The sequence below is a fragment of the Vanellus vanellus genome, assembly GCF_965231255.1.
Source record: "Vanellus vanellus genome assembly, chromosome: 1".
NCBI classification, from domain to species: domain Eukaryota; kingdom Metazoa; phylum Chordata; class Aves; order Charadriiformes; family Charadriidae; genus Vanellus; species Vanellus vanellus.
The window spans coordinates 213,426,165-213,453,481 of NC_138905.1; the positions used below are offsets into that span (position 1 = coordinate 213,426,165).

General features: G+C 41.0%; 1 protein-coding gene across 3 annotated transcripts in view; it reads left to right on the forward strand.

Annotated features, from left to right (window-relative positions):
* Positions 1 to 27,317, forward strand: part of GRM5 (glutamate metabotropic receptor 5) — a gene marked incomplete at both ends in the record, with an annotated part of 275,944 nt that overhangs the window by 224,765 nt on the left and 23,862 nt on the right. For all 3 annotated transcript variants that reach the window (XM_082490598.1, XM_082490596.1, XM_082490597.1), the window contains 4 exons: positions 5,793 to 6,039; positions 10,846 to 11,014; positions 14,905 to 15,031; positions 26,175 to 27,114. In XM_082490598.1, the coding sequence (XP_082346724.1) occupies positions 5,793 to 6,039; positions 10,846 to 11,014; positions 14,905 to 15,031; positions 26,175 to 27,114 (1,483 nt within the window). The remainder of the gene's footprint in view (positions 1 to 5,792; positions 6,040 to 10,845; positions 11,015 to 14,904; positions 15,032 to 26,174; positions 27,115 to 27,317) is intronic.

Consider the following 27,317-nt stretch of genomic DNA (forward strand, 5'->3'; position numbering starts at 1 on the left):
CTTGTGAATTAGTCATGGGGAAACTTTATGGGATAGTTGGAGACCGTAGCCTATATTTCTGGTTTCCTCTGTTATGTCCTCTAGGATTTGTGTTGTAAACAAGCTTTTGATCATTGAGAAATTTTAAAATAAAAAAGTGAAACACCACCCATTTCCCTTTATTTCAATGTTAAGCCCATTGCATAGCAAAAACACCGCTCTGCACTTTGAAAAAAATATTCTCCCATATTCTGTCTCATATTTTGCTCTCTTGTTTCTCCTCAGAGAATGAAATAAGAAGGGGGCTGCCTGGAGTGCAAAATATTTTCGCTCCTCCTTTTACCCTTTCTCCATTCTTTAAAATTTAAAGCATTCTCAGCTTTGGAAAAGTTAGAAAGTAGGAAAAGCGTATTGAACCATGGTAATTTTGCACTCTTGCACATCCCGGCTTGATGAGGCTTTGTAATGTCACCAGCTGGCAAACAGGAAAAAAAAAATGCATTTCATCTTCCTTGAGGGTAAAAAATAGGGGAAAAACAGAGGAATGACAGGTTTTACATCAAAACTCCCTAAAATAATGAATTTTATTGAAGAATGTTTTCTGTTTGTTTGCATGCCAAGTAGGGGAAAAAAAAGCAGTGAAATTTCAGAATTTCCTGCAAGAGTTGGTTTTGTTTTGGTTTTCCATATTTGAGGGTCGGGGATGGGTGTGAGGGTTATTATATTCCCACCACCACTGCTCCCCTCCGGCAGCAGCCGCTGTAGCCCACGCTGTGCCCACGAGGTGCAGTCCCAGCCCGGCGGAGCGCGGCGAGCCCGGCCCGGGAGCTGGAGTCTGCGGGAGAAAGTCTGGAGCATGGGAAAAGCTCAGCACCCCCCGTGCCAAGGACGGGCTCACCCTGCACCGGGGGCCACGAAGCGCCCTTAAGTGCTTTCTTGGCTCAGTGCCCATAAGTACACTAATTGTTTTTTAAATAGATCCCAGAAACGAACCGTTGCCAGTTGGAATCACCTTCTTGGTGAAAGAACATGTTTCTTTTCCGTCATCTACGTATTTCTGTTTTGGAGACGTGACAACAGAAAATAATATATTTGGATGAGGAGTTTAGTGCTGGGCAGTCTCTGTGTGGTTAATCCCGGCTCCACGGCTGCTTTCAGAGCCAGCCCTCCCCATAGAAACTCCCAGGTTCGTGCTAAGCCTTGGAAAAGCTCTTAAATTCATGAGGTGCTGCCGAGCAGGACTGTGCATGATCCCCCTGCACAGCCCACGTTTATTCTCTGCTGTGATACCACCAGAGTGCCCCAAACCATGGGGACAGAAACCCATGGAGTTTCCCAAACCGTGTCCCAGCAGTGGGGACAGAAAAGGTGCATCATCCCAGTGACGTCAAATTCCTAAGCTGATATTTAATGTGTTTAACAGTATCGAAAAGGCTCACCTGAATCCTGTATAAATAGATTCTTAAATGATCTACAGAATGGTTGCATAGTAATATTTCCCATGAAATCCAGGATAATTTTACTTTCATTTCAGAGACAGCGCGATAGCACCTACAAACTCCCGCCAATAACAAGCCCATTGCACTAAGCAGAGGGGGAAAAGGAAGATAATGAGTAGTCCTCTTCCTGAGGAATATTTAGTCTAAAGAAAGATGGCACATAAAAAGCATTAGAGAGGAAATATTATTAGGTGGGAAACTGAAGGACATGTGGGTTACCTGATTTGCCAAAAAAGGGACAGGATTTATCTATGCATTATTTTGTAGACAGAAATGGCTATTTGACTTCACATCTGAAACGGCCTCATGATCTCACAGCTTGGAAAATAATAGGATAAGCCCTTATTTGCTTACCAGAATTACTTGGACAAGAAAGATAAGGGAATAAACAGAGCACAAATGAGGGATCTGCGCACATACTCTAACCACTGAGATTCCCTCATTTCTCAGAGAATTCCACAATGTTTGATCATTTATGATTGCAAGTGCTGTCCCGCTTTCCTCATTAGGTATGATTTGATTCACCCTGCATCCTTCCATTGACTTGTACATCTTAATTGCAGGAGGCAGAATTTTTTATTTCTGCAGTGATTACCATGATACAGTGTTAATATTTATTGGTTCTGAGGTACCGAAGTAGAGATTACTTTCTATAATCACCAAACTCAGCACAGGTTCATAAAGAGGTTGACATTCTTCCAAACAATGTTTAGGGGGAAATGAGCTATGTCCTGAAAAAATTGCTCGGTTCTACCACAGGAAAGGTACTTAAGACTCTCAAAATTGCAATAAGAATCGACTGGAGACCTACGAAATGCAGCTTTGTACCTGGCCCGCGCACATTGTCACCTCCGTACCTCCAGCTCCTGCTGTCTGCAGCATCCTGGGAGTGATGCTGACTCTGATTGCATCTCGTGGGCCAAGAAAGGTTCACAGCTCAGGGGAGGTTTAATCTAAACTGGCTGTAGCCTGGCCCTAAGGTTTGAACACCCATTTGCAGCTGTGGTGAATTAGGTGCTTTCCTGGGGCGCTTTGTTTTAGTGGCTTTCAAAAGATTTGATATGTTGCTCTGAAACTGTGATTGTCCAAACCAAAGCACAGCGAGCAGGAAGGATTTGGAGATTGGCTTTGAAAGCCCATGCTTGAATTCAGCTAAAATGTTCATGTGAACATCTTGCTTATCCCTACACGCAAATATTAAATGGCATCACGCTGGCTCCCCAGGAAAGTAAGACATTTTTATTTCCTTCTTTACAAATTTTTCTCATATGGGAATATACAAGATGCAGAAAAACAACTCTTTTATAGGTGCGGGGTTTTTTACTCTAACAGAAAAGTTTCTACTATGAATGTTATAAACAAGCATATGGGTTACAGTCTGTGGATATTTATTCTGTGCCCAGCAATTCTGTATGAACTCCGCAACTTCTATTAGATTTTTTTCATTATTCTTGGTTAAGAGTTTAATCCATAAAGTCAATTCCATTGAACATTACTGACGTCATCATCATTAAATTCATCCATGACACCTCTCCGTCTCATGATCATCCCGTGTCAGGAAAGGTTCTTGACTGAAGACAGGACTCATGGATGAATTTAAGAATATGTGTTTGAGTTCCAGCAAGAATCTGTTAATTAAATCATACGTGTTGCAGAGTTAGATTTAATTTTTTTTTACTTTTTTTTCTGACTGAAAGTCTAGGTCTTAGCTTGTGTATTCAGCCTTCCCTTAAAACCACTCGTAGGATCACTGAGGTAAATAGGGTTCCTTGTATGCTGACATGCCTAAGTAATTTGTGAAATGGGTTGAATGGGTTGAAAATCACTTTCAGACAACTTTTTTAATACTGGCATTTTTTAAGACCGCATTACAGTACATTAAAGAGCAAAAATTTTCTTTTGTCTCAATTTTTGAGATGTTCCCCTTAACTACAGAGTCTTGAGGTGCTGTAAACTGACAGTCAGACTTGGCGGGGTGGATTTGCCCCTCTATGATGAAGTGAGGCAGTTAACATCTCGGGGAAATGTTTTCTCCAACTGCAGGACGTATATTAAAATTCTTACAACAGCTAATTCCCTCACAGCTCCGTTGACAGTTGCCAGCAGCTTCTATGAAGAGCTGAGCAGCCTCATTACAAATCATCAGGTGAACTGAATGAGGTTCAATGTTTAAAGAAAGTCATAATAATAATTCTATAAGCGCAAAGCCCAGTGGAGAGTGTTCCTGTAAGAATTAAGTTATTACATTTTTAAGCAATCATATGCAATAAAGCAGCTGAAATATTGTTTCATAATAAAGACCATTGCTGATGCAAATCTGATTCATTCTAATGGCTACTATAATTAACTGCACGGTTTGAGAGCTGTTAATTTTGAGGATGAATAATTGGTTAAACCAAGTTTTGTGTATTGGAATGTAATACGCTTGTTCAATTTTCCACTTAATTTCAATTAATATGGGTTTTACATGTACTCCACTGTTGCAGTTTTTATGCCTATTATTTTTAATTAGGAAAAAACAATACCTTGGTAGAACAGAACAAATGAACACCACTGTGTGTTGTTTCCTAGTTTTTTTTCCATTTAAGATATTTCAATCTCATATCATTTAAGTATCCGAAATGTTAATCACTGCTCCTGAGGTGGACTGGAACTGGAAGTGACAGCTCCCATGTGAAAGAGAAGGATAAAAAGGATCTCTCGGTCCTCTCATTCGCTTACTGATCTCTACACAATGATTTTCAGTTCGAACTATGTATCTTTGCAATCCTTCCTGATGTTTCCGGTATTCCAAAATGTTTTAGTGATTTGAACTGCGTGGTGATGTTCTTGTTCACCGCTGAAAAGGTGAGCTAGTAGATGCACCTGTTTTATGACGGGATCAATCACCAGCTGGAGATTCTTACTCATCTCCACAAAAGGTGCCTAGACATCAGACTGCATGCTTGTCTTCCGGATGGATATTGTTAAACTAGATGAGTGCCACCCTCAGAGTCATGTGTTATTCTTCATTTCTTTCAAGAAAAAAGTTGCCTGTCTTGTCTTTTCATGGCATGAATTACTTCTCACGCTGTGCTGCCCCTGCAGCCCAAGACAGGCAGGTGTAAGCTCCATCCCTGCCGCTTGCCAGTGCCTGTATGGGAGGCAGACTCTCATAGAGTGGAGAGAGAGGGTTCTTTGCCATCCCTTTGCTCCTGGCTGCCCACACACGGGGCTCCCTAGCTCCTAGGGATTGCTGCTTGACTGATAAAAGGAGAGCAAATGTTCTAGTAGAGCTCTTTGTTTGTCCTCCCTCCAGAGCCAAATCTTTCCAGGTGTCTGACAAATTCCCGGCACCGTTGATGCCGTTGCTTTATCTCTGGCTCTTCTCACTTCCCCAGTATTAAAGATCTGGTGGCTGGAGTGCAGCTGGCAGCTTTACTGATGACATATGAGGCAGAAAACCTCCAGCCTACTCTTCCTTAGCTGGGCTGGTGCTGCCAACAGAGCGAATCTGTGTCATTAATAACTCTGGGTTATAAAAAAAAAAGGCCTTCGGGGTACTGGGGAATGAATTTTTATTGTGCATTTCACAGAAGCTTAAATAGCAAATGGAAATCCAGATATCATGTTTTAAAAGCCTAACAAAGTAAGGTTAGCCAATTCTGGCCAGAGATTGCTTAACCACATCGTCACAGACATTTTAATGCATTCATCTGCATTTCATGACTATCCTCACTTTCTAAGTAGAAAGGAGCAAGAGACATAGAAGTAGGAGAGTTATTAGCATAGGAACTTTTGGTACAGCAAAGGCGTTGTGCCTAGGTCAGTCTGTTTGCACAGTATCGGTTCCCATGTCTCTGAAACAAAAGTGTCATCTACAAGGTCACTACAGAATAGAGCCCACGTTAGCATTTACACCTCAACAAAAGATTTCTCAGGATTTGGAGAGATTTCTGCAGAAGGTGAGGAGTTCCTGGATTCCCCAAAACATTATATTATAATATTCATGACGCTTGCTTTAAAAAAGAAAAAAACACATGGAAGAGAAGTAGTCGAAAAACAACATACGTGAGGTGCGGAGCTGCACAGAGAAAGGCGTCAACTGGATAGTAAAATATTTAAGGGGAACATCTTCTTTCATTCCTTTTTTTTTTAAATAACTGGTCTTACTCGTCACTGTGTGTACCAGTAAAAGCACCTGCTGTGAACTGTTTGAGACACTTAAAAATACTTTTTCCACCATTAATAATGAACCCACCAACAGATGTCTGAAAAGCTGACGGTATTTCAGCCCCATGCACTAACCACCTGCTTTGCGATGTTCCCCGGCAGGCCAGATGACTCTGAGGACGCAGCATGTTCAGGACTCCAAGATGGGCTTTGTAATCAACGCAATATACTCGATGGCGTACGGCCTCCACAACATGCAGATGTCACTGTGCCCAGGCTATGTGGGCCTCTGTGATGCCATGAAGCCCATAGATGGTCGGAAGCTCCTGGAATCCCTCATGAAGACTAACTTTACTGGAGTCTCTGGGGACATGATCTTGTTTGATGAGAACGGCGACTCACCAGGAAGGTAATATTGACATTTGTCAAACTTTAATAGCAGACTTTTTGACTGTATATAGTAGATGCATGCAGACTTGACATCAGAGCTAAGATCTCATACTTTTATTTTCACATTTCCTGACTTTCTGTGTTTATTTTTCCAAAATAACACTTTAAAAAAAAAGTGCATTTTTTATGATTTTTAAGTTTAAGAACACAAACTTTCAGGCATAAAATCTTCCTGCATGACTTTGTGTTTTCATCTGCACCATTTAAAGGTATTACTTCTCACTACAAACCATCAGACCTTCAACTTTATGTTCATAGACCATGCTGGCCACCAGAGCAGTGGTGGCTCTCTCTGGTGTTTAAATATATGTGTTTGATCGAGTGATAAGCAATCATATCAGACATAATCCTTCTATTGAGAAATTTATAACAATATCAGAAATATTGTATTGATTTGTCTGAGATTTTTTTTCCATCAGAATTATTAAAAATCTGCTTCCGTATCTTCCAAATAAAGCCTTTCCACTTGCGTAACAGAGTAAGCTGTTGATTCATCCTGTGCTACTATAAACCAAATTGAATTTAAACAAAGCTTCTTTTGCTGAAAACTTACTTACATGTATATACATACATCTATGAAATATAAGGCAGAATATAAGACAAGATATAAAATGGGTAGGAAAAGGTAAACCCATTGGTCAGAATATTTTGACATTTCTGAAAATTTCTGCAATTTCAGAACTGAATTTTTTTTTATTATTATTTTATTAGTAAACCTGTGAACTCAGCATTCTCTCCAAAAGAGAGTAGGACATCCATCTACAAAGCAGTCTGTCTGTGTCTCTGGAGACACAGTTTCAAACTCTTCAGGCTCAGACTCTAAGGAAATGCACTGTGAGCTGGTAGGAGAACTCAGACACAAACTGGCAGAAAGCCAGGAAAATTTCAGATGGAAATTTATTTTCAGTACTGTTTTGGTGAGCAAGGCTGTCTTCCGCTAAACATTTCTATTTTTATAAATAGCTGAATTCTGAAGAAAAGTGCTCAGTCTGGATTTTTCTGACCAAATTATTTTTTTAAAAGACTTGCCCCAGACTTCTTTTAAAGGATTCCCATCTGATTTTAATGGTGCTCAGATGCAGTGGACTGCATCCTACCTCATTCCTCTCCATTTCACTCATTTCTTGCTGAAAGACTGGTGACTGACTTCCACAAAGAAATGATATGTGGCATGACAACACCAACATCTAAACATTGCAAAGAGACCTTTATCTTTACCTTTTCCTCATGTTGGCATGCTTAACAATAATGACTTAATTCCATTTGATGCAAGGAATTTAACTGAATGTCTTGCGTCTTTTAAAATTCAATTCTAAGAAAGATGATAAAGGAAGTATATCGTGCAGTCATTTGTTCAGTCACAGTAGGACATTGGTGTTTCACTAAAGAGCATGAGGGCATCATGTTGATTGTGCAACTCAGGGTAACGCAACTTTAGGAAAGTCCAGCCTCGCTGGATTTGTGTAAGATGCAGAAGTGCTCTGTCTACTCAAAATAATGGACTGTGTGTGGTGACAAAATGCTCCCAGAGTTTGCTTACTTTTGGAACTCTTCTACAATAGTCACATCATTAAATCCAGTCTATGTGCTTAAATTACCCAACATTGAGCCAAAATTTAGTTTTTCATTATAAAGAAGGCTTTATAGGAAGCTCCATCTCTAACACCCAGGTTTGGAGTAGTTTATGGTCTTTTGAGCACTGTCAAACACTGTTTGCAACAGCTGGGAGATGGTGCAGTCCTGCTGGAACAACTCACCTCCCCTGTTCACTCAAATTAATAGCTGCATCTTCACTTTGTAAAACGAAAATATAAATCCTCACAGCTGTACTGTGGTGGTGGCGGCGCTAAGCAGGAAGTCAGAACATAAAAAGCCTTTCTGACCTAGATAGCTCAGGATTTTTATGCATGGCAAAAGGGTTTTGATATTATACAACAGATGATTCATCCCACAAGATGCTTCGAATCCTGGCCCTATTCCAAGGTCCTTTATGTGTATGTTGAGCTTTAAGCAGACAGTCTAGTGGAGGGCTTGTTTTAGGTGAGAAAGGACATGGAAAAAAACAAATGAGTATGGAAGAAACAGCCGTGATTTCTCAGGGAGAAAACAACTATCTGTAAATACTACCAAAACTCCAAAGAAGACATTAAGAAGGCAAGAAAAGGCAAGAAAAACAAGAAGCTGATGATTTGGCTGTGCCACCAATAGAATGTGAATTCTCAGCAACTTTGTGGCACTTCTGTTTTGAAAGAAGTGTTTTGCACTATGATTAGGGCGCTGCTGGAAATGTGCTGTTGCCCATCTGGTATCTCCTGTCCTAAAGTGGTGTCTCAAGGAATCTCCAGGCAACCAATGACTTGTGAGCCTCCACTATAGCAGTGGACTTCCTGAGTCTGGTTATTACCATCAGTCCACCAACACTGTCCTCCACAGAGAAGAGAGACACAACATATTGAGACAATAGTTTATTCACTTTGTAAGGTTTCTTTCCAGTGTTCCCCTTGGGATGTAAGTGTGAAACTACTACTGGAGGGATAATTGTTTTAAGTCCTGTGGTCTGTTAAGCATTGGCAGTACTTTCGTTCATCTGCCCATGAAACTCCGAATTGACAGCTGTAGCAAAGCAATACTCAGAGGAGTCTTACAACGTCCTGACAATGCTGAATATATGCTCCACAGTAGCTTCTAGGCAAACTTTTTGGTTAGAACAGACTGCTACTGTGCCTGTGAACCTCAGAAAAAAACTTTGCTTTATAACCATATGTAAAAGCCTGTTTATTCAGGTTTGTGAGTATTATCTGGCTTCAAGTCATTTGTTTCAGTCTGGCATTCACATCTCCAGTTGTGATGAGGTCATTCTCAAGGCTGTGGGCCTTTCCTTCTTTAACAGGATAGAAAGTGAAATGTTCCAAAATCCAGGATTATCATAATTTTTTCTTCCTAGCTGTGTTGTTACCCATTTCTTCTTCTTTTGGGAAGACTCAAGAATCATATAATATGGGTCATATCATATTGCCCATTCAGTCAGACTCCACTTTCACTTTCTTTGACAGGTTGCTTGCAATCCTGATCCAGACCTGTGTGTGATTTTGGCATTGGATCCCTCCCAGGGTTTCCCCATTGTGACCGTTAGACTTCATTTCCTCATGAAAAGCATCCTGAGATCCATAGATGTGGAGTATTACAGAACAGTTTTACTGTCTTTTTTTCTTTTATGTCAGCATGGGAAAAATACTGATGTTAGATATAGTACAGCTACTGCTTCTCAGTCTTAAAAGTGTTTCGACAAAACTTAAGAGAGATAGTCGAGTATCTTAGTTAAGAGGTTATTTGATTTAATGAACTGGTTCTTTTACTTATCTGTACATTGGACTTCACAAATTACACTCTGGCAACATCACTCTTAATCCAACCCTGTCCATATGCTTTGCCTTGGGGATTAATTTTGTCCCTGCTGACAGGAAAATGTTGTCATTTATTAGAGGTTTTCTAAACCTATGATTGTGTTTACCTTCTCAGCCTATATAGTTTTCTTATTTTCCGTCAGTGAATTTCATGGTGCTTAGTCAGATTACTGCAAAATCCACTAAAGAGGACATAAATAAAAGCATGACATTATCACTTCGGGAGTTGCCCAACTTTCCAAGTGTGCCTTACGAGTAAGTGCTGAAAGAACTGGCCTGTAAGGCAGAAGGGTAGCCTGGTGTTCAGCCAGTAGGAGGCTAGTGAGTCCCACATTGCTCCACAGACTTTCTGTAAGACTCTGTGGGAGCTTAAAAGAAAGTAGGAGGAAGAGTAACATGAACCTGAAAACCCTGATTAGCTCTGTCTCTGCTCTTAACGCTTCTGTTCCCAGATAATGAGGTGATCTGATCCAAAAGCAGCCTAGGTCTGAGACATGACTACTCTTTCCCTTCCATACTTTACTGTACAAGAAATTAAATGTGTTCTGATCACTCGAGAAATTATATAAAAACGAAGGGGATTGTGTGGGTGGGAGAGAATAGCGTTTGCTGCTGCAGTGCTGTAGAAGAAAAAGGCCAGAAAATGTCAAGTCTCAACTTCATCATTCAAACACCTGGACTACAAGGTGCCTCTTGACATGACGATCTTCCCAGATCCTCCAGCAAGTCCCAGGGTCCTGGAGTCTGTGCCTGAAGAATGATGCCTGACCCCTGTCTGGGTGCCACACCAAATTGCATCTTGCAGTCTTACAGCACAGGCCGTTTCTTTCGATGCCACAGGCCTAGGTTGCTTCTCCCTCACTTTAGGAGCCTAGCTGTCCTCAGGCTTCCTCTCTCAAGAGGGGAATACGCACCTGCAGACGGTGAGGAACACTTAACATTGGGAATTGCCATTATAAGTTTAGATTTCTCTGCGTCTGCTATAGGGGGAGCCTGGGGCAGCTGGGGTTCCCTATGCAGTTGGCTTCAGTGCTGAAAGTTACACAGGATGAATCCTGTCTGGCTCATTTCAGTGTTTTCCTTAAATGAATATAGTCATTCTCAGAAGCTCAGTTATTTAACCCCAAAGTGTTCAGGGAACTTTCATGGTGATAGTAGAAAACAATTTAAAAAACAAAGGAAAAGAAAGATGATGATATCACAAAAATCATTGGGAGACACTCACGGGCAAGCATACTGCTTGAAATTTTGCCTTCTTTATTTCAACAATCTTGATTTTGACTGTATAGTGTTCCTTTAATTTGAAACATTTCATGATGTTGTCCTCAACTCAGCTATGTCTCCCTTTTGTGTTTCCAAAGGTATGAAATCATGAATTTCAAGAAAATGGGGAAGGACTACTTTGATTACATCAATGTTGGCAGCTGGGACAATGGTGAGCTGAAAATGGACGATGATGAAATATGGTCAGAGAAAAATAATATCATCAGATCTGTGTGCAGTGAACCCTGCGAAAAAGGCCAGATAAAGGTAAATATTTTCTCCATTTACGTCAGTTGTGTGGAATGCATAGCCTTGAAATTTGAAAGCAAGTTTTTCTTGACTCTTACATGGAGACTGTATCCCACACCCTAATTAAAATGTACAAGCTTATGTATTTAGTTCTTACCTGTATCATAGTCATCTCATTATTTTCATAAGTTGCCATTTTCTGACTTTTTAATACTTGTATTCCAAATACTTTAGAACAGGTATTGTTCGAGGGTTTTTTTCTGCATATTTTTACAGCATCTGATTCAGTGGAGTGTAAATCCCTGACTGGGACTTGTCAGTACAATTTCAGGTAAACTATAAATAATAATTACTACTATTTCAGTGCTAGACATAGACACCTAGACTGGAACATTATTACTCAGACCTGAAGTCTGTGGTATCATCAGAGAACATCAATAACTACCACTATTTAGAACTTCAGGAAATGTAGGTAACTTCTTTTTTTAATCATACCTGGTTTACTTCTTCTTTGTTTCCCAGGTTTTTGATTTTTCCATCCTCCCTTTCCATGTTGCAGTAAGTAAGGAAGGCAGATGAATCTGTCATGTACTAATTGTACTCTAGTATCCTTCAGCATCCCATGACACTGCAGAACAGTTAAAATACTGCAAGTCCTTAGCTTACACTGCAGCCTGTGGTCTGAGGGGGTGGGCATGGACAACAGAGTGGCTCAGGCTGAAAAAAAGCAGCTGCAATTTATGACATGTCTCACTGGAAGGTGGATCACTTTTCTCCTGTGTTAACGTGGAGGACTGCAAAACTGTGAAGCAGCTACAGTGAGGGGCTGATGGAAAGATGACTGTGCTCTGCAACACAAAGTGACTCTCTTCAGTCTGAATCTTCCAGAGTTTTAGGACGAAGTCACCCTGTTGTATTCACTAACTGGCTTTTGGCAAAGTCAGTAAGTGAGTTTCATCAGAGCAAATGTATATGTCTTCACTGTAGGTGTATACACTTATATGAGATTTCTGAACTTGCTTCAGTCAATGGAAATAATATATTATCCCAGAGCAGGAGTCATCTCATCTTCATGTAGGCTTTGAAAACAGTTAAGATGAATCTTGGTGTGTGACAGAACTCAGAGGGTTATGATCAGTGGCACAGAGTCTAGGTGGAGGCCTGTAACCAGTGGTGTCCCCCAGGGGTCAATACTCGGTCCAATCTTGTTTAATATATTCATTAATGACCCGGATGAGGGGACAGAGTATATCCTCAGCAAGTTTGCTGATGATACCAAACTGGGTGGGGTGGCTGACACCCCAGAGGGCCGTGCTGCCATCCAGCGTGACCTGGACAGGCTGGAGAGCTGAGCAGAGAAGAACCTAATGAGGTTCAACAAAAGCAAGTGCAAGGTCCTGAACCTGGGGAGGAAGAATGCAAAGCACCAGTACAGGTTAGGGGTGGACCTGCTGGGAAGTAGCTCGGAGGAGAAGGATCTGGGGGTCCTAGTAGACAGTAAATTATCCATGACCCAGCAATGTGGCCTTGTTGCCAAAAAGGCCAATGGAATCCTGGGCTGCATAGGGAAGAGTGTGGCCAGTAGGTCGAGGGAGGTCATTCTCCCCCTCTACTCTGCACTGGTGACGCCACAACTGGAATACTGCCAGTATCTGACAAACAGATAATAACTTCAGAATTGGGTGGCTCTGTGTTCCTTTATGAGCTGTTGCCATAACACAAGTGATGGGAAGTATCTTGTGATCTTCATTAACACAGTCTCCTTCCACCTTCTGCCCATGCTCTCAAGGATTCTCCCAAGAGGATTTTTCATTATGAAGTCAATGCACCTGGGCATGTGCTTGAAGTCCAGTGTCTGAAATGTTCTTTATGCCCCTTGTTAGGTTATTGATTATAAATCTCAAAGTTTACTTCACAGTCTTTTATCTTCATGGTCTTCACAGATGATGGGGAGAGCTTGACCTTGCGAAGCTCCTTGGTGGTTTTCCTGCAGAACTCTGTGGGATTGAGTTATTAAGCAAGAATTTGAAACATTCAATGTAATGATATCCAACACTCAGCAACATTTGGTACATCCATCTGAAGGGCTTGATACAATCCAAATACAACCCAACTCTATACATTCGAAATAGTGCAGACATATGATTATTTAAATAAATACCGGTTCAAAGGATTGCCCAGATGATAAGGGGAAAGGAAAATTATTTTTGTTTTAAAGAGATTTATTTTTGTTAAAAGGGACAGATTTACAGTTAAATGCTACAACAAACAGTTGTTCAAGCAATGAAAAAGTATAAAGAAATAGCTGACTAAGCAATTTAATGCAAAACATTCTGACCTGATTCTGAATAGTGGAGAACAATTATTTTGATTCCTAGAGAAGGATACATAACCCTTCTCTGGATTAACCCCCAGTTCGTGCTGGTTAAGAAATGATCAGGGCATCTGTTTTCTGATAGATTTGTCAAATTATGAGTATTTTATAGAAAATGTTGATTTGGTGAAAAGTTTAACAGAAAAGTGTAAATGAATTTTTTTGATAAAAAGTTTAGGTGTTTTGAAAATAACATATGGTTTCTATTTCACCATTTCATTTTCTTGAGTACTTCATACGTTGAAAAATTATGGATTTTTATAATACATCAAGTTTACCAAAATATGTGTCTAAAAATTAGCTCAAGCTTTCTGAGAATTGATTTTCCCAGACACAAGAAATGTTGTCATTTGTTCAACTTTTCATTCTATTTCAAAATTAAAGAAATCCCAAGATGCAAATTCTTCTGGAGAACAGATACTCTGTTTTGCAAGTAGCTCTAGTCTCAACCCTTGAAGAATAAATCACTTATGCTCCCATTATTCTGCCAGTTCAGCTATTCAGGTGTGCCTTTTTTTCTTTTTATACCGTACTTTTTTAAAAACAAAACCAAAAATTGAAGTTTTCAAGTCCCCATGTTGCTGATTAAAAATTATATAATTTACACTTTTTTCACTGCAGCATTGCAAAGAGCAATCCAGTCCTTTTTCAGTACATTCCTTTATTTATTAAAATTGCAATAAAGACATTTGGTTTTGAAGCCACCTTCTGAATTCATCATTGCAAAAAATACATAAGTCAGCCTACTTCTTATGCTATAATTGGGAGTATTTGTTTATACATTGTTTGAGAAGAGCAGCAAAACTGGGAATACTTTATTTCAAAAGAAAGACATATTGAGAAGAAGCACAGATGTTTTCAGTGCCCAGAGAAGATAAATAAGGATCTTGAAAAATCTACATCTCAATCATGAGCGTGCAATAACATTTGGCAGCAAATTATAAAATGAGAAATCAGGTCAGATGTTAAAACAGATAAAGATAACATCCTCACTCTTAAATGTTAACTAGAAATGCAGTAATTAAATAATTCTGGAAAAGGCATGTTTGGTTTTGCTCCTGGAAAAAATCGGTTTTAACAAATCAGTTACAATTGGATGAAAAATAAGCATCCGAAACCCTTTGGGTAATGAATCCTTAGGGAAATAACGCCGTTGATATGATTCCCTGTATGGACCAAAATGGAGTGAATAACATACTTTGAGTATCATGCACTGGCTTGTGTAGGCACATTGCCATCTATGCAATTTTGAGTTGTGCTAATTCTAAGAGGGGGAAAAAACATCTTATTTTCATTTTGTACCTCCATTTATACTTCTGTCATGTTGATGGTTTCTTTCTTCTGGTACATACATGACAGAGAACTAAGAGCTTGTGTCATATTTTGTATAAACAAATATCATGAAAAGGAACTCCCTTTAAAATAAAATTAAAAAATCCCCATCTATCAAAGATATTAAAAAAACTTAATTAGCAACTGGGGCAGCATGAATGTACGTTTATGTTGCTAAGCCAAATGTCAATTTTTGTCTCAGGTAATCCGTAAAGGAGAAGTGAGTTGCTGTTGGACCTGCACTCCTTGTAAAGAGAATGAATATGTATTTGATGAATACACATGCAAAGCCTGCCAGCTCGGCTCCTGGCCCAACGACGACCTCACAGGTACGTAAGTTGTGGCTGTGCTTATGTTGTCAATGAAAACATTCATCTGCTGAGCTGCAGAGACACATGCCAGGTACGAGCGAGTATGAGGACTGTTTCGGTCAGATTGAACCCAGGGATGAAGCTGAAATTTGAGATGGTATTTGCCTTCTCACCTCAACCTGATCTAGAAATCGTTGGTGTAATTCAGCTGTTTTCTAAAGACCTGAATTAAATAAAAATAGAAAAATAGTCCTGGTTTTGTATTCAACCCTGTCCTAACATCTAGCTGCTGGTGCAGATCTCGTCCTTCCCCAAACAAGTAGAGAAATTAAGTCCTTGTCATCTAAATTATTAAGGGAGGTCAAATTTCAGACTTTTATTTTCCTCCCAAGCAGGTTCAGAAAAGTCGGGCAATACTTTCTTTTCTAATCTGAAAAAAAGTTATTAACTAGTTGCTGTAGTTACTGCTGCTAAATGCAGAAGCGCTCCAAACAGACTTCGGTTTGCGTTAGGCCTTGGCTCACCAGAGAGTCTGCTGGAATTCAAGTTTCACATTCTTGCCACCGTGTAGATCTCTGTGCTTTTGCAGAATATCAATTTGGTTACTTTAGAGATAAATTACTCCGACACTTGTATCCCACAGCCTCACTTCTTCATGACTAATAAACAGATTTCAAGTATTCAAAGGCTCGGAACACACACCACTTCAAACCGCTGTTTGGGGATCAGGTTCTCTTTATGCGCGGCTCTGTATAGACAAGGGGAGAAGAGACAGGTTTTTTCCGGAAGAGCTCACAGACTTGATTTGCGTATAATTTCTGTGGATGGAGAAATTTTTGAGGTGAAAAAGAGGGAAGACAAAGGGATAAACAGTTTGCCGGATGAATTTATATAAGTGGAAGAGTGTCAGGCAAGGCTTGGCCTATAGGCAGATTTTTTATACAAAAAGTTAATCTTTTGCTGGTAAGGAATGTTGCATTGCTGTAATATATGAACTAGTTTACCTAATTACTGCAAAAATATCATTTAGCTGTGAAACTGACGGGGTATTTTTCAGAAAATGAAACTTTACCTGAGAAAAAACTTTTCACTGAGAAAACTGAAACAACAGTAAAACGGATTTGCAAGTGTTCTTCCAGCCCACTCCCCCAACGCTGCCCCCCCGGGCACTCAGCGATCGGCCAGCAAAGCCTTCTCATCTCAGGGAAAGCTCTCTTGTGCCAGGAGAATGGAGAAGGGGAGACAAAGAGACCCTGCCCCACGTGGCCCCAGAGCAGAGTAGTGAGGATGTGGTATAAGCTCAGGTTCACAGCCCAGCTAGGCCATCCAGAAGCCTCCAAAGCCCACGTTGCAGGGACCAGGCCACCACACCAGGCTGGTCAGTTTATGCTCGTGCAAATGGTCAACTCTTCAGCCGCTGGGGATCTTGTATGAGATGTGGCAGATCCCAGCTAGCATCCCTGTTTCAATGAGCACCTGAAGTTTTACCCAACGCAGATCAGCTGGAAAAGGAGCTGCTACAAGTCAGTTAGGAGGGAACTTGCTCCAATTGGGCAGAGAAGAACCTAATGAGGTTCAACAAAAGCAAGTGCAAGGTCCTGAACCTGGGGAGGAAGAATGCAAAGCACCAGTACAGGTTAGGGGCGGACCTGCTGGGAAGTAGCTCGGAGGAGAAGGATCTGGGGGTTGTGGTAGACAGTAAATTATCCATGGCCCAGCAATGTGGCCTTGTTGCCAAAAAGGCCAGTGGAATCCTGGGCTGCATAAGGAAGAGTGTGGCCAGTAGGTCGAGGGAGGTCATTCTCCCCCTCTACTCTGCACTGGTGAGGCCACAACTGGAATACTGTGTCCAGTTCTGGGCTCCCCAGTTCAAGAGGGACAGGGAACTGCTGGAGCGAGTCCAGCGAAGGGCAACTAAGATGATGAAGGGATTGGAGCATCTCCCTTATGAGGAAAGGCTGAGAGAGCTGGGACTCTTTAGCCTGGAGAAGAGAAGGCTGAGGGGAGACCTTATTATGGCGTACAAGTATCTAAAGGGTGGGTTGAAGGAGGATGGAGCCAGGCTCTTTTCAGTGGTTCCCAGTGACAGGACGAGGGGCAATGGGCACAAGTTAGAACATAGGAAGTTCTGTTCAAATACACGGAAAAACTTCTTTACGATTCAGGTGACAGAACACTGGCACAGGCTGCCCAGGGAGGATGTGGAGTGCCCTTCTCTGGAGATTTTCAAGACCCGCCTGGATGCAGTCCTGAGTAATGTGCTCCAGGCAATCCTGCTTTGGCAGGGGAGTTGGACTAGGTGATCTCTAGAGGTCCCTTCCAACTCTGAAAATTCTGTGATTCTGTGATTCTGTGAATTGCCTCATCAGACCAACAGAGGACCCACTTTTGAAACACCAGTGGTGCCCATTGACCTGGCAAAGTTTGGGTAATCATCCTGTAAGCACCATATGTAAGGAAAAGCGGAGGGAACAACCACCACGTTGGGCTTTGTGCTCTGTGCTTTGAGCTGGCTCCCCAGGACATACACATCTCCATGACTCAGGCAAGGAATCAGCCTGGGCTTGGGCAAGGGTTTACCCTCTGAAGGTCTTACTTTGCCCTCAGGATGGAAAAGCAGGATGGGGTGGCACCTCGAAAGCTCTTATAGGATGAGTCAATGATTTTCCACCCAGCTCTGATTGTTTTAAAGGAAAGTAGTTGTCTTTTAATCAGGGCAACTGCTTTGTGTATTACATGAGCTGCTACATTTTGCAAAACCTTCATCTGGCTTTAGACATGCATTTTATGCCTTTATAGGGACCAAAGTCAATATCCACATAAAACAACCCCTCAACATCAGTTCCAAGCAATGTTCTTCCAGACACCTAATCCTTGTTCCTCAGCCAGGCAAAATTCAACAGGCACTATTTGGAAACCAACCCATGAGCACAGCTGATACAATATGCACTCCTGGTAACAGGACACCCATCACCATAGCTTCGTGGCTGTCTATTTCCCATCTAACTTACTATGCACATGATGCCTGGATCTTGTCTTATTTAGCTTTGTATCAAAAACAGATTTTAAAAATTCCATCCCCAGCTTATCATACAATATATTGAGCTGTATTTTTAATGGCAGTATTTATAGTCCCAACTTCTGCAGCTTGTAAAAAACTGCCTCTCAATCTTGTTTACAATGTAATATTTAGTAATATATGTGAATTAAAAGTAAGGAGAGGGAGATGTATTTTGTATTCTGGCAAGGAAATTTCCCTTCAGGTTTATAAAGCATACACCAATCTCCTTGAAATGTCCCTACATCTGATACTGCGGCAGTCTGTGTCTCTTTGCTGCTTGATAAAGCCATGTCTTAGGTAATGTCAGCTCCACAAGGCTGCACATATAAAAAGCTCATCGGAATAAGTCTTCCTTGCATGATCACCTTCAGATGAGAGTTCTGTAAATATATCAGCCTTGCGCCTGAGAGGGCTTTCAACGTGGAGCTGCACCTCACTGTTTGCCAGAGATCTGAACTTGGATAAAAACATTTTTGGATCCCTTTCTTGGCTCACACAACAAAACATTGCTCCATCTTTCTTATCCTCAATGACCAGCATCAGCTTTGTGCCACAAACTTCACTATATAAAATGTGTAATGGCGGGGGTGTTGCTCACAGAAAGGAAGAGAGATTAATGCTTTTTTGCAGGCACCTATGGGGTATCAGAGTTCAGATGCAGGAGGGGAGAAAACAGAATGGATGCAAGACATGTAGGAAAATAAAGTTATTCTCAGAACAGAAAAAGACATTGGAGTTCTGAAGTAGAGAAAGGTACAGAAAGGTACAGAAAGTCCAAAGGTAGGGAGAAAGACAAGTGAGAGGAAGAGCTTCTCTTGATTAAATCAGTTACTGGAAAACATGTCCATCTAGAAGTGAAGCTGAGGTGAGAAAGGGAATGTTTAGCTGCCCATATTTTATTTCCTCACGAATTTCAGTTTCATTGCTTTTGCATACAACTTTCCCCAGGGACCAGAATCCTCCTTGGACATAAAATTAGTCATTCTCTTCCTCTTCTCCAATTTTATCTGTACCATCCCAACATGCACCCCATGTCATCTTCTTCCTCCCGGTTTAGTATCAAGGCGTGTTTTCCAATCTACTGTAGCTCCCCTTCTTCCCCATGTATTGTGTTAGCAACATCCATACATTACAGCACAGATCCATACATTAGTATGGCCAGTGTGGCTGAGCCACATACTACTCAATTAGAGCAAGAGAAACTCACAGGTTTAAGTCCAGAATTATATGCCAACCCTTCCACTGTTCCTCAAAGTCCTTCTTCACATTGTATTCACAATGGAGGGAAGAGAAATAGATGCCAGGCTCATTTAGATACAAGCAAAGGGATTTTCTTAACATTGAGGATAAAATAATTTTTTTCAGTAGCTTGATGAGAATGGCTTTTTGATTCTCCAAAAACCCAAGTGACTTTGAGGACGTGGCCTTCTGCATTCTGGAAGGATGCCTTGGAAAGACCAGATAAGTCTTGTTCATCATCTCAGAGCTTTTTCACTGGATGTAGGAACATCTTGGTCCAGTTATCACTGGTGTTCATGTAAGGACATTTTTGAGGTGGGAAAGAGGCAATTATTCTCTCTTTCTGTGATTCAGGGACAGCATACAACAATAACAGAAACAAAGCTTTGTGTAGTGACCTCAGGGACTGGAAGGAAAGAAGATGATATTAATTTCAGTGACACTCAGATTATCTTCAGGCTGTATTGACATTTTTCTCATTCTCTGTGTACTCCAAATACACTGGCTATTTGATTTTCTTAATTGGATTCCCATGAAAATAGGAGCTGAAATATTTTACAGCTCTTGAAATGTTTTCTTTGCCATTCGAGGATAAAGCTAAATATCAGAAATATACATTTTTACTATAGTTACAAAAATGTTTTCACCAAATAAGGTTCAGTAGACCCAGGACAGCAGCGTCATGATCTTGTCTGCCTGTCTGAAAGTGTCAGATAAGAGCTGGATTATCCAAACAACCCTAGAATGGAAAGGATTGAAAAAAAGGGCACCCCACCTCTAAGTGACACAACAGCCATCTCAAAGAGCTCTGACAACACTGACGCTGTATCCCGTTTGGCTTGTACCGATCTGGATTCCTCACTGAGAAGTGTGTCCCTCATCCTGAGGGCATTGATCGTACCTCCAGTGAGAGCTGCAGAGAACAGACGGTACCAGGAGCCGCTGCTGTCTTGGCTCCGGGTACCATCTGGGACAGCTCGTTGCCGCGGCTCATGCAAACCACCCGTGGGACCACGGGCAGGGGCGATGCTCGATGTCAGATCTCGGCAGATCCCCACAAGGGCTTGGTCTGCTCTCGCTGCAGTGTGCTGACCCGGGCTGTGGCAGAAACCACAGGGGTCTGAGACCTGGGTGTCTCGTAAGACCGGATCCTGCTCCTCCCCAGCAAAAAACTTCATCCATACTTTGCCTGAAATATTTTAAAACGGTAACTACTTGTTGCCATCAAAATGCTTTCTTGTATTGTTGCTTGCAATAAAGTTACAGCCATTGGTAATTTCAGCAATTGTCTGACAGTTGTGAGCACGAGGCAGAACACAATTCAGCTTGGGCTGACATCGATTTTGCTGCTGAAACATCACTAGCATCTTGCTTTTGACTATAATTGGCAATGCTGTAATTCAAACTGAGGGTAGAAGAAGGACACAATTTTTATGTGGATGTTTTTAGCATTATAAATGCACATCAGCAGAAATAATGTCCAATTTTCACCCTGATTTTCTCTTTCTCTTTCGCCCTGTATTTCTCTTTCCTTTTTATGTCTTATTCTTATTCTTTATTTCTTATTCCAAATGAAATGTGATGATTTCCATAAGTCACTCTCACACCAGTCTCTTGGAGAAAGCAGATGAGGATCTGCTGAGTTAAGTGTTCAGGTGGCACCATAATGACCAGGATGTCTGGCTTTCATTGTCTCCCCTCCCTTGTTGCTGGGTTTGTGGTCTTTTCTTCCCTCAGTTGCTTGTTCCAGGGAAGGTGTGAACGTTAGCTTCCAGTCCATTTACAACCCGCGTCTCCAGCATGAACCACACAGTGCTTCAGGTTCAAGTGAGCTGGTTCAAGAGTGCTGAGCTCAAAGAACAGCTCTTAGAGGCTCCTGGGCTGGATGAAGAGGGACTTGCCAACAGAGCCAGAAGGATCCACTTGTAATTGTGCCTTACATTATGGAAAGTTTGCTGAACATGGCATATTCTGAAGAAAACATTTACAGCACGCGGAGCCAGCATTTTTTGGTGAAACCTAAATTAACATTAGAGCTAACATAAGGATGGACCCGATTGCTGCAATTTATCAGTTGTTCCCGTCATTCTGCACATTTGTGTAATTAAGGAATCATTCCCCATGTGGTCACAGAGCAACTTTAATATATTACTCTAAGGTTCATCGCCTTGCCTTTTACTGCAACGCACAGGATCTTTGAGTTACTAGGGACTGAGGCTCCTGAGCTATAGATGCCCCAGCTTTTGCAGTTTAAGATGTGGCCAATCCCAACTCCTGCCCTGAAGAGGTGTCAGGCTGAACATCTACACAGTCCTCAGCTGCATCCATTGACTGCGCAAACCCACCTGCGCCTACCGTTTCAGTAAATGTGCTAGGCTAAGAAGCCAACACAAGGTCACCTCTGCTATTGTAGTAACTATGAAAGGTCCCACCAGAACAGGACAAAGAAGTGGTGAGCATAATAGTTTACTATAGCTACAAGAACTTAGTATTGAAATTTTAAAGATGTCCTCTCTCACTTCAATCGGTCCATATTCCGTGTGGAGGTCATAGGGCTGCTTTCTCAACCAGGACTTTGGAAAGTATAATCCTCACTTTTGACTTGTCAGTATGAGTAACAATTTGGGGTTTTATAAAAAATAGTAAAAAAAAAAATGTTATTATAAAAGCTACCCTGTCCGCTTCACATAGATTTTTATTCTGACTCCTACATTCTCAGCTCTCCATATGTGAAAACCCAAATAACTAGTCAAGATATTCCTTCTTCTGGGATTGTAAATAAGGAAACATTTAGAAGCATTAATATAAAATATCTAACAGCATGGCATCAATGCACTTTGAATACTGTGTGCTAAATCTTATGTGGAGACTCTTCTTCACAACTAAGATGCGGCTAGGTTGTTGTTTAGGTTTCAGTCTTGGTGTTTGGACTCCTGTTACCCTTTTGAAGGGTCTGTGAAAAGTTACCAAGAAAACCAAGCCTTTTGTCTAGGGGTTTGACTCACTGCCCAGGATGCCGCACCCCACTGGAAAATACTTAGGACTTACTAAACCAGTAGCAATTTTCTTCCAGTTTTAGTCTCCATGTGCAGATTCACTGAGCTTTAGTTCATGATGTTGACTTAACAGATTCCACTGCATTCCTTTCCCTTTCCAGAGTGCATCCTCTTCACAAGCCTTAGACTATCATGTTTACCTTTGGAACTAGTTTAATTACATATTTTATATTGTCTACGATGAAAGGGATTTTCAGTGTCAATACAGTTTTATGGATGCTGAAGGCATGGTAAAGTCTCTTAGGCATCAAGGCTATCATAATAAATTAAAACAGTATCATGATCAAATCCCCAGAAAATATGGACTATAGTAAAGTACTTCATACCTGTGAACTCTTTTCCCAGATGAACTAATTTTAAAGCAACATGAAAGATCAGAAATAAGTGACAAGTTTAGCTCTACAAAGAAAGTGCAAGGTACTAATAGACTTATGGCAGTGGTCAAGCCTTCAAGAGCTCTCTTCTCCTCATTTATGGCACAACATAGCCCATCCCTGACATGGCCAGGTGTTTTTCCAAAATATTAGATTATTTTTTTTTTCCCCCAGAAAATCCTTATAATGCCTTATCTGTAATTAGTTAGTGATTTCTGATGCTACTTTCAGGAATCCTTTCCCCAGCAAGTCAAATGGGACTCTGATTTTTTATATCAGCTTGTTTTGCTATGCACATGTGTATCGAGTACCTCGCTCCCACTGGCTATGTTTCTGGCCAGAAGAACAGAGAGGCGGTTTTATGTCAATTTTACCGGGGCTCCAGTCCCAGGAGCAGCACGCTCTTGAGCACAGAGTAGAACAACTCTCCACCTGCTCCAAATTGGACTGGCTCCTAACAGCCCTTCCGCAAGCCAAAGATTGCCTCAGCACACTGCAGGGACCACAAGACAAGGCTGCTGGCTCTGTTCCGTCTGGAGTTTCTGAGCCAGCTAGGAGAGAAGACTTTCCAGGTGCTTGGAGATGATGATGAAGTGTAAGAGGTGGGCTCTGGGGCAGGACCTTGTCCAAATGGCCATTGAGCTTACACATATTTAAGGGATAGGAATGAGTTCTTCTTGTGTTACCATTTTTCAGCTTTTGTCTTGGTATAATCCCGGCCATCAACCTAACCCGAACACTCGCAGTGCAGTTTTCCCACATTTCTTTTCCTTGATCTGGTTGTCCCTTTCTGCAAAGTGCCATTGTCAGAAACCATTAGCTGCAAAGCTATTATGTGAAAACTTTACCAATCATTGCTTTATGAAGACTATCCAGTCCTTAAATCTTAATTGAGCAATAAATCATTGCACAGTTTAGCATTCTCTTTGTAAAGCATACCCAGTGATGGGGGGGGGGGGGAATGGGACAAGTATTCAACTCTTTTCTCAGATATTTTATTAAGAGAATGTAAAAAGAGTAATAAAGCAAGGAAGGCATGAAATAGTCTGAAACTAACGAGAAATGCTTGGTTATGATTCACTTCTGCTGCATTAGAAACTGAGCAAAATTCAGCCCCTATATCATTGTCTGCATGTAAAGGCCACCTGTCAGATAGGGAAATTTTCTCTTCAAATTTCCTCTCCAAGAAATATAAAGTAGTATTAGAAGCTGGTAACAAATTGTTTTCCCAAAACATTAACTAAATTTTGGTAAAATCAGAAAGAGATTTAGAGATCACTTACTCATAAAACTTCTTGGGGAAGAACCCACATGGGGGAATATGTGCACACACCAGAATATGGTTTTTGGGTTTCACTCTTTTTCCACCACTGTTACTGGCATAAAATGTTGATTTTAATGATACGATTCCTGTGCTACTTTAATCTTGATGGGGTCAGAATGAAATACCTTGTGTCCCTCACACTGAGTAAGGAAACCCTTTAAAACCAACAGGAGTCAGAAGATATCATCAACTAATGCTAATGAGAGTGTTTCATAAAAATCTAAATGTCTTTGTTACATTAAGACGTGGTATTAACTTTATTATTGCAAAAGAAAGCTTTGCACATCAAAGCAGTTAAAATACAGACGGCAAATTAATCTGCATTTAGTAACCAAGAGCGCAATTCTGTTACACTGGAGTGTTGTGGTTTTGGGCCAAACTGGCCACTGAGAGGAAAATGCAAGTGACTGCAAATTTCTATCCTTTAACTGCACCAATGTCAAAGATTTATTCACCCTACTCCTTCTGATTTTTCTGCAAGATTACAGAACTATCTGTCTTATAATTTTACCACACAGTCTATTGAGTATAGCACCATATTGTAGGTATTATTTTTTTTAATAATATTGATTGTCTAGAGATATAGAATACAGAAATACTGTGAGAAGAGAGGAGCTCAGCCCAATATCTATCAATATCATTTAATGGAATGATTTTTACTACTAAGAATGTCAGTGACAGTTTTGGCAAAACTTTAAGCACCACCAAAAACAAAGGAAAAGGCACAGAATAGAACTTGCATGTAGAAATTCCCAAATTATAGCCCCGATATCTAAAATTACTCCTGTTCATCAAGTCATTGAGGTCCCAGGTTCCCTGATTTACTTGGATTGCTCGACATCCAGATGCCCAGCGCTGATTACCCTCACTGCTGAAAATACAGACGTGAGCGCCCAGCGCCCCATCCCCACGGGGCGAAGTGCCTCGCTACCACCCACCCTGAGGCAGGCTGACACCCTTCTACCCGCCCTGCCAGAAGACAGCAACCTGATCACAACACCACAAAATTTTGAGGTCATTTAGATTTTGCAATCAAGCTTAATACAAGTATAGAGGAAATAAAAGCTTTTAATTGCATTTCCTCCTCTCCATCACCTCCTTCCAGCAGTACTGCCCTGACCGGCAGCGCCAGCGTGTCTACTATTGTCAGGAAGTTTCACTCCAGAGCGTCAAGGTCCTCCCCTCTTATTCCTTTTGGCTTCCAGAGCTATCCGGGCTTCACAGTGCAAAAGGAAAGGAGGGATGGAGGAGGGACACCAACAATAAGCTTCCTGCCGATTTTTACTCCTGTCCATTGATCTGCACACAGTGGAATGAGAAGCTTCTTTGCCTTTCTATGGCATGCGTACATAGATTGACTTATTAAAACCCGTACATACACTGAAAAACAAGTGTCCTTATATGGGGTTGAACTGTTTTAATTTGGCTGTGACATTAATTTATTGATTTTGGTTTGATTTCGCAAGTTAGATGAGGCTTTAATTCCTCAGAAGTCTCAAAAGGCTGAACAACAGATAAAGAAGTGCGCAGGGTGTACCATCCCAGATTACCTATCATCTGCAACTCTGATCCCAGAACAATTTTGTTAGAAAAAAGGTAGCACATCTATGAAATAAGCACTCTTTTTCTTGACAGCTAGAGTCTAAGATTCCTCTCCATAATCATTAAACAGGTACCAATATCCTTCATAGTGTACAATATAATTAGTAGGATTGACATCCGTTCCTTTAAGTGCATATGGTATGCAAACAAGTTGGAAGCATTTTGCACCAAGGTAATGCAACTTGATTCTGAATTTTTTTCATAAATTACTATATTTAAAAGAATTTAAATGAAAAATTCCACTATGATGAGAGGTGACTTATCTTAATCAGCTTGGCCATTTTTTCAGTCACTGTTTTATACTCCAGATAAACTGTATTACTGAAATAAGCTGTCACTGAAAAGTATTTATTGTGCCATTATATTAGCATAATCTTAGCCTACATTCATTATAATGGCCTGGAAGACAAAAAGAAGAGAAATATCAGGAAAACCTGTAACTATGTCATGAAAGAATCTCACTCCTACATACTTCAGTTTACCTTCTTTTTTTCTTTTTCTGTAGGTTGTGACCTCATCCCAGTCCAGTATCTCAGATGGGGTGATCCTGAACCAATTGCAGCAGTTGTTTTTGCATGTCTGGGTCTGCTGGCCACCTTGTTTGTTACAGCTATATTCATAATGTACCGTGATACTCCAGTGGTCAAATCATCCAGCCGAGAACTCTGCTACATCATTCTAGCCGGCATCTGCTTGGGTTACTTGTGCACTTTCTGTCTCATCGCAAAACCTCAACAGATTTACTGTTATCTTCAACGAATTGGCATCGGCCTCTCCCCAGCTATGAGTTATTCTGCTCTTGTAACTAAAACCAACCGCATTGCAAGAATCCTGGCTGGCAGCAAGAAGAAAATTTGTACAAAGAAACCTAGGTTCATGAGTGCCTGCGCCCAACTGGTTATTGCATTTATCTTGATATGTATACAATTAGGCATAATTGTTGCCCTCTTTATAATGGAGCCACCAGATATAATGCATGATTACCCAAGCATCCGAGAGGTCTACCTGATTTGTAACACCACTAACTTGGGTGTTGTAACTCCCCTTGGATATAATGGATTATTAATATTGAGTTGCACCTTTTATGCATTTAAGACAAGAAATGTCCCAGCTAATTTCAATGAAGCGAAATATATTGCCTTTACAATGTATACCACCTGCATCATTTGGCTGGCTTTTGTGCCAATATATTTTGGAAGCAACTACAAGATAATCACCATGTGTTTCTCAGTGAGTCTGAGTGCCACGGTGGCCCTCGGCTGTATGTTTGTGCCCAAGGTCTATATCATCCTTGCTAAGCCTGAAAGGAACGTACGCAGCGCGTTCACCACATCGACCGTGGTCCGCATGCATGTAGGGGATGGAAAGTCATCTTCAGCTGCAAGCCGCTCGAGCAGCCTGGTGAACCTGTGGAAAAGAAGGGGATCATCTGGTGAAACCCTTAGGTAAAGTTTGCTAATGTGGGAGTGTGGGGAAGCAATTATGATCTTCCGAGAGTTACTAACAGTGGAAGGACAAAAGGAAATATATTAATTCCCTTTGCCTCTGCACTGGGAGAGGAGTGAGTCCTCTATCCCACATCTGTAACAGTTTTGGGTTTGATTTAATCAAAACACTGTGCAAAAGCAGGGGACAGAGCAATGGGCAA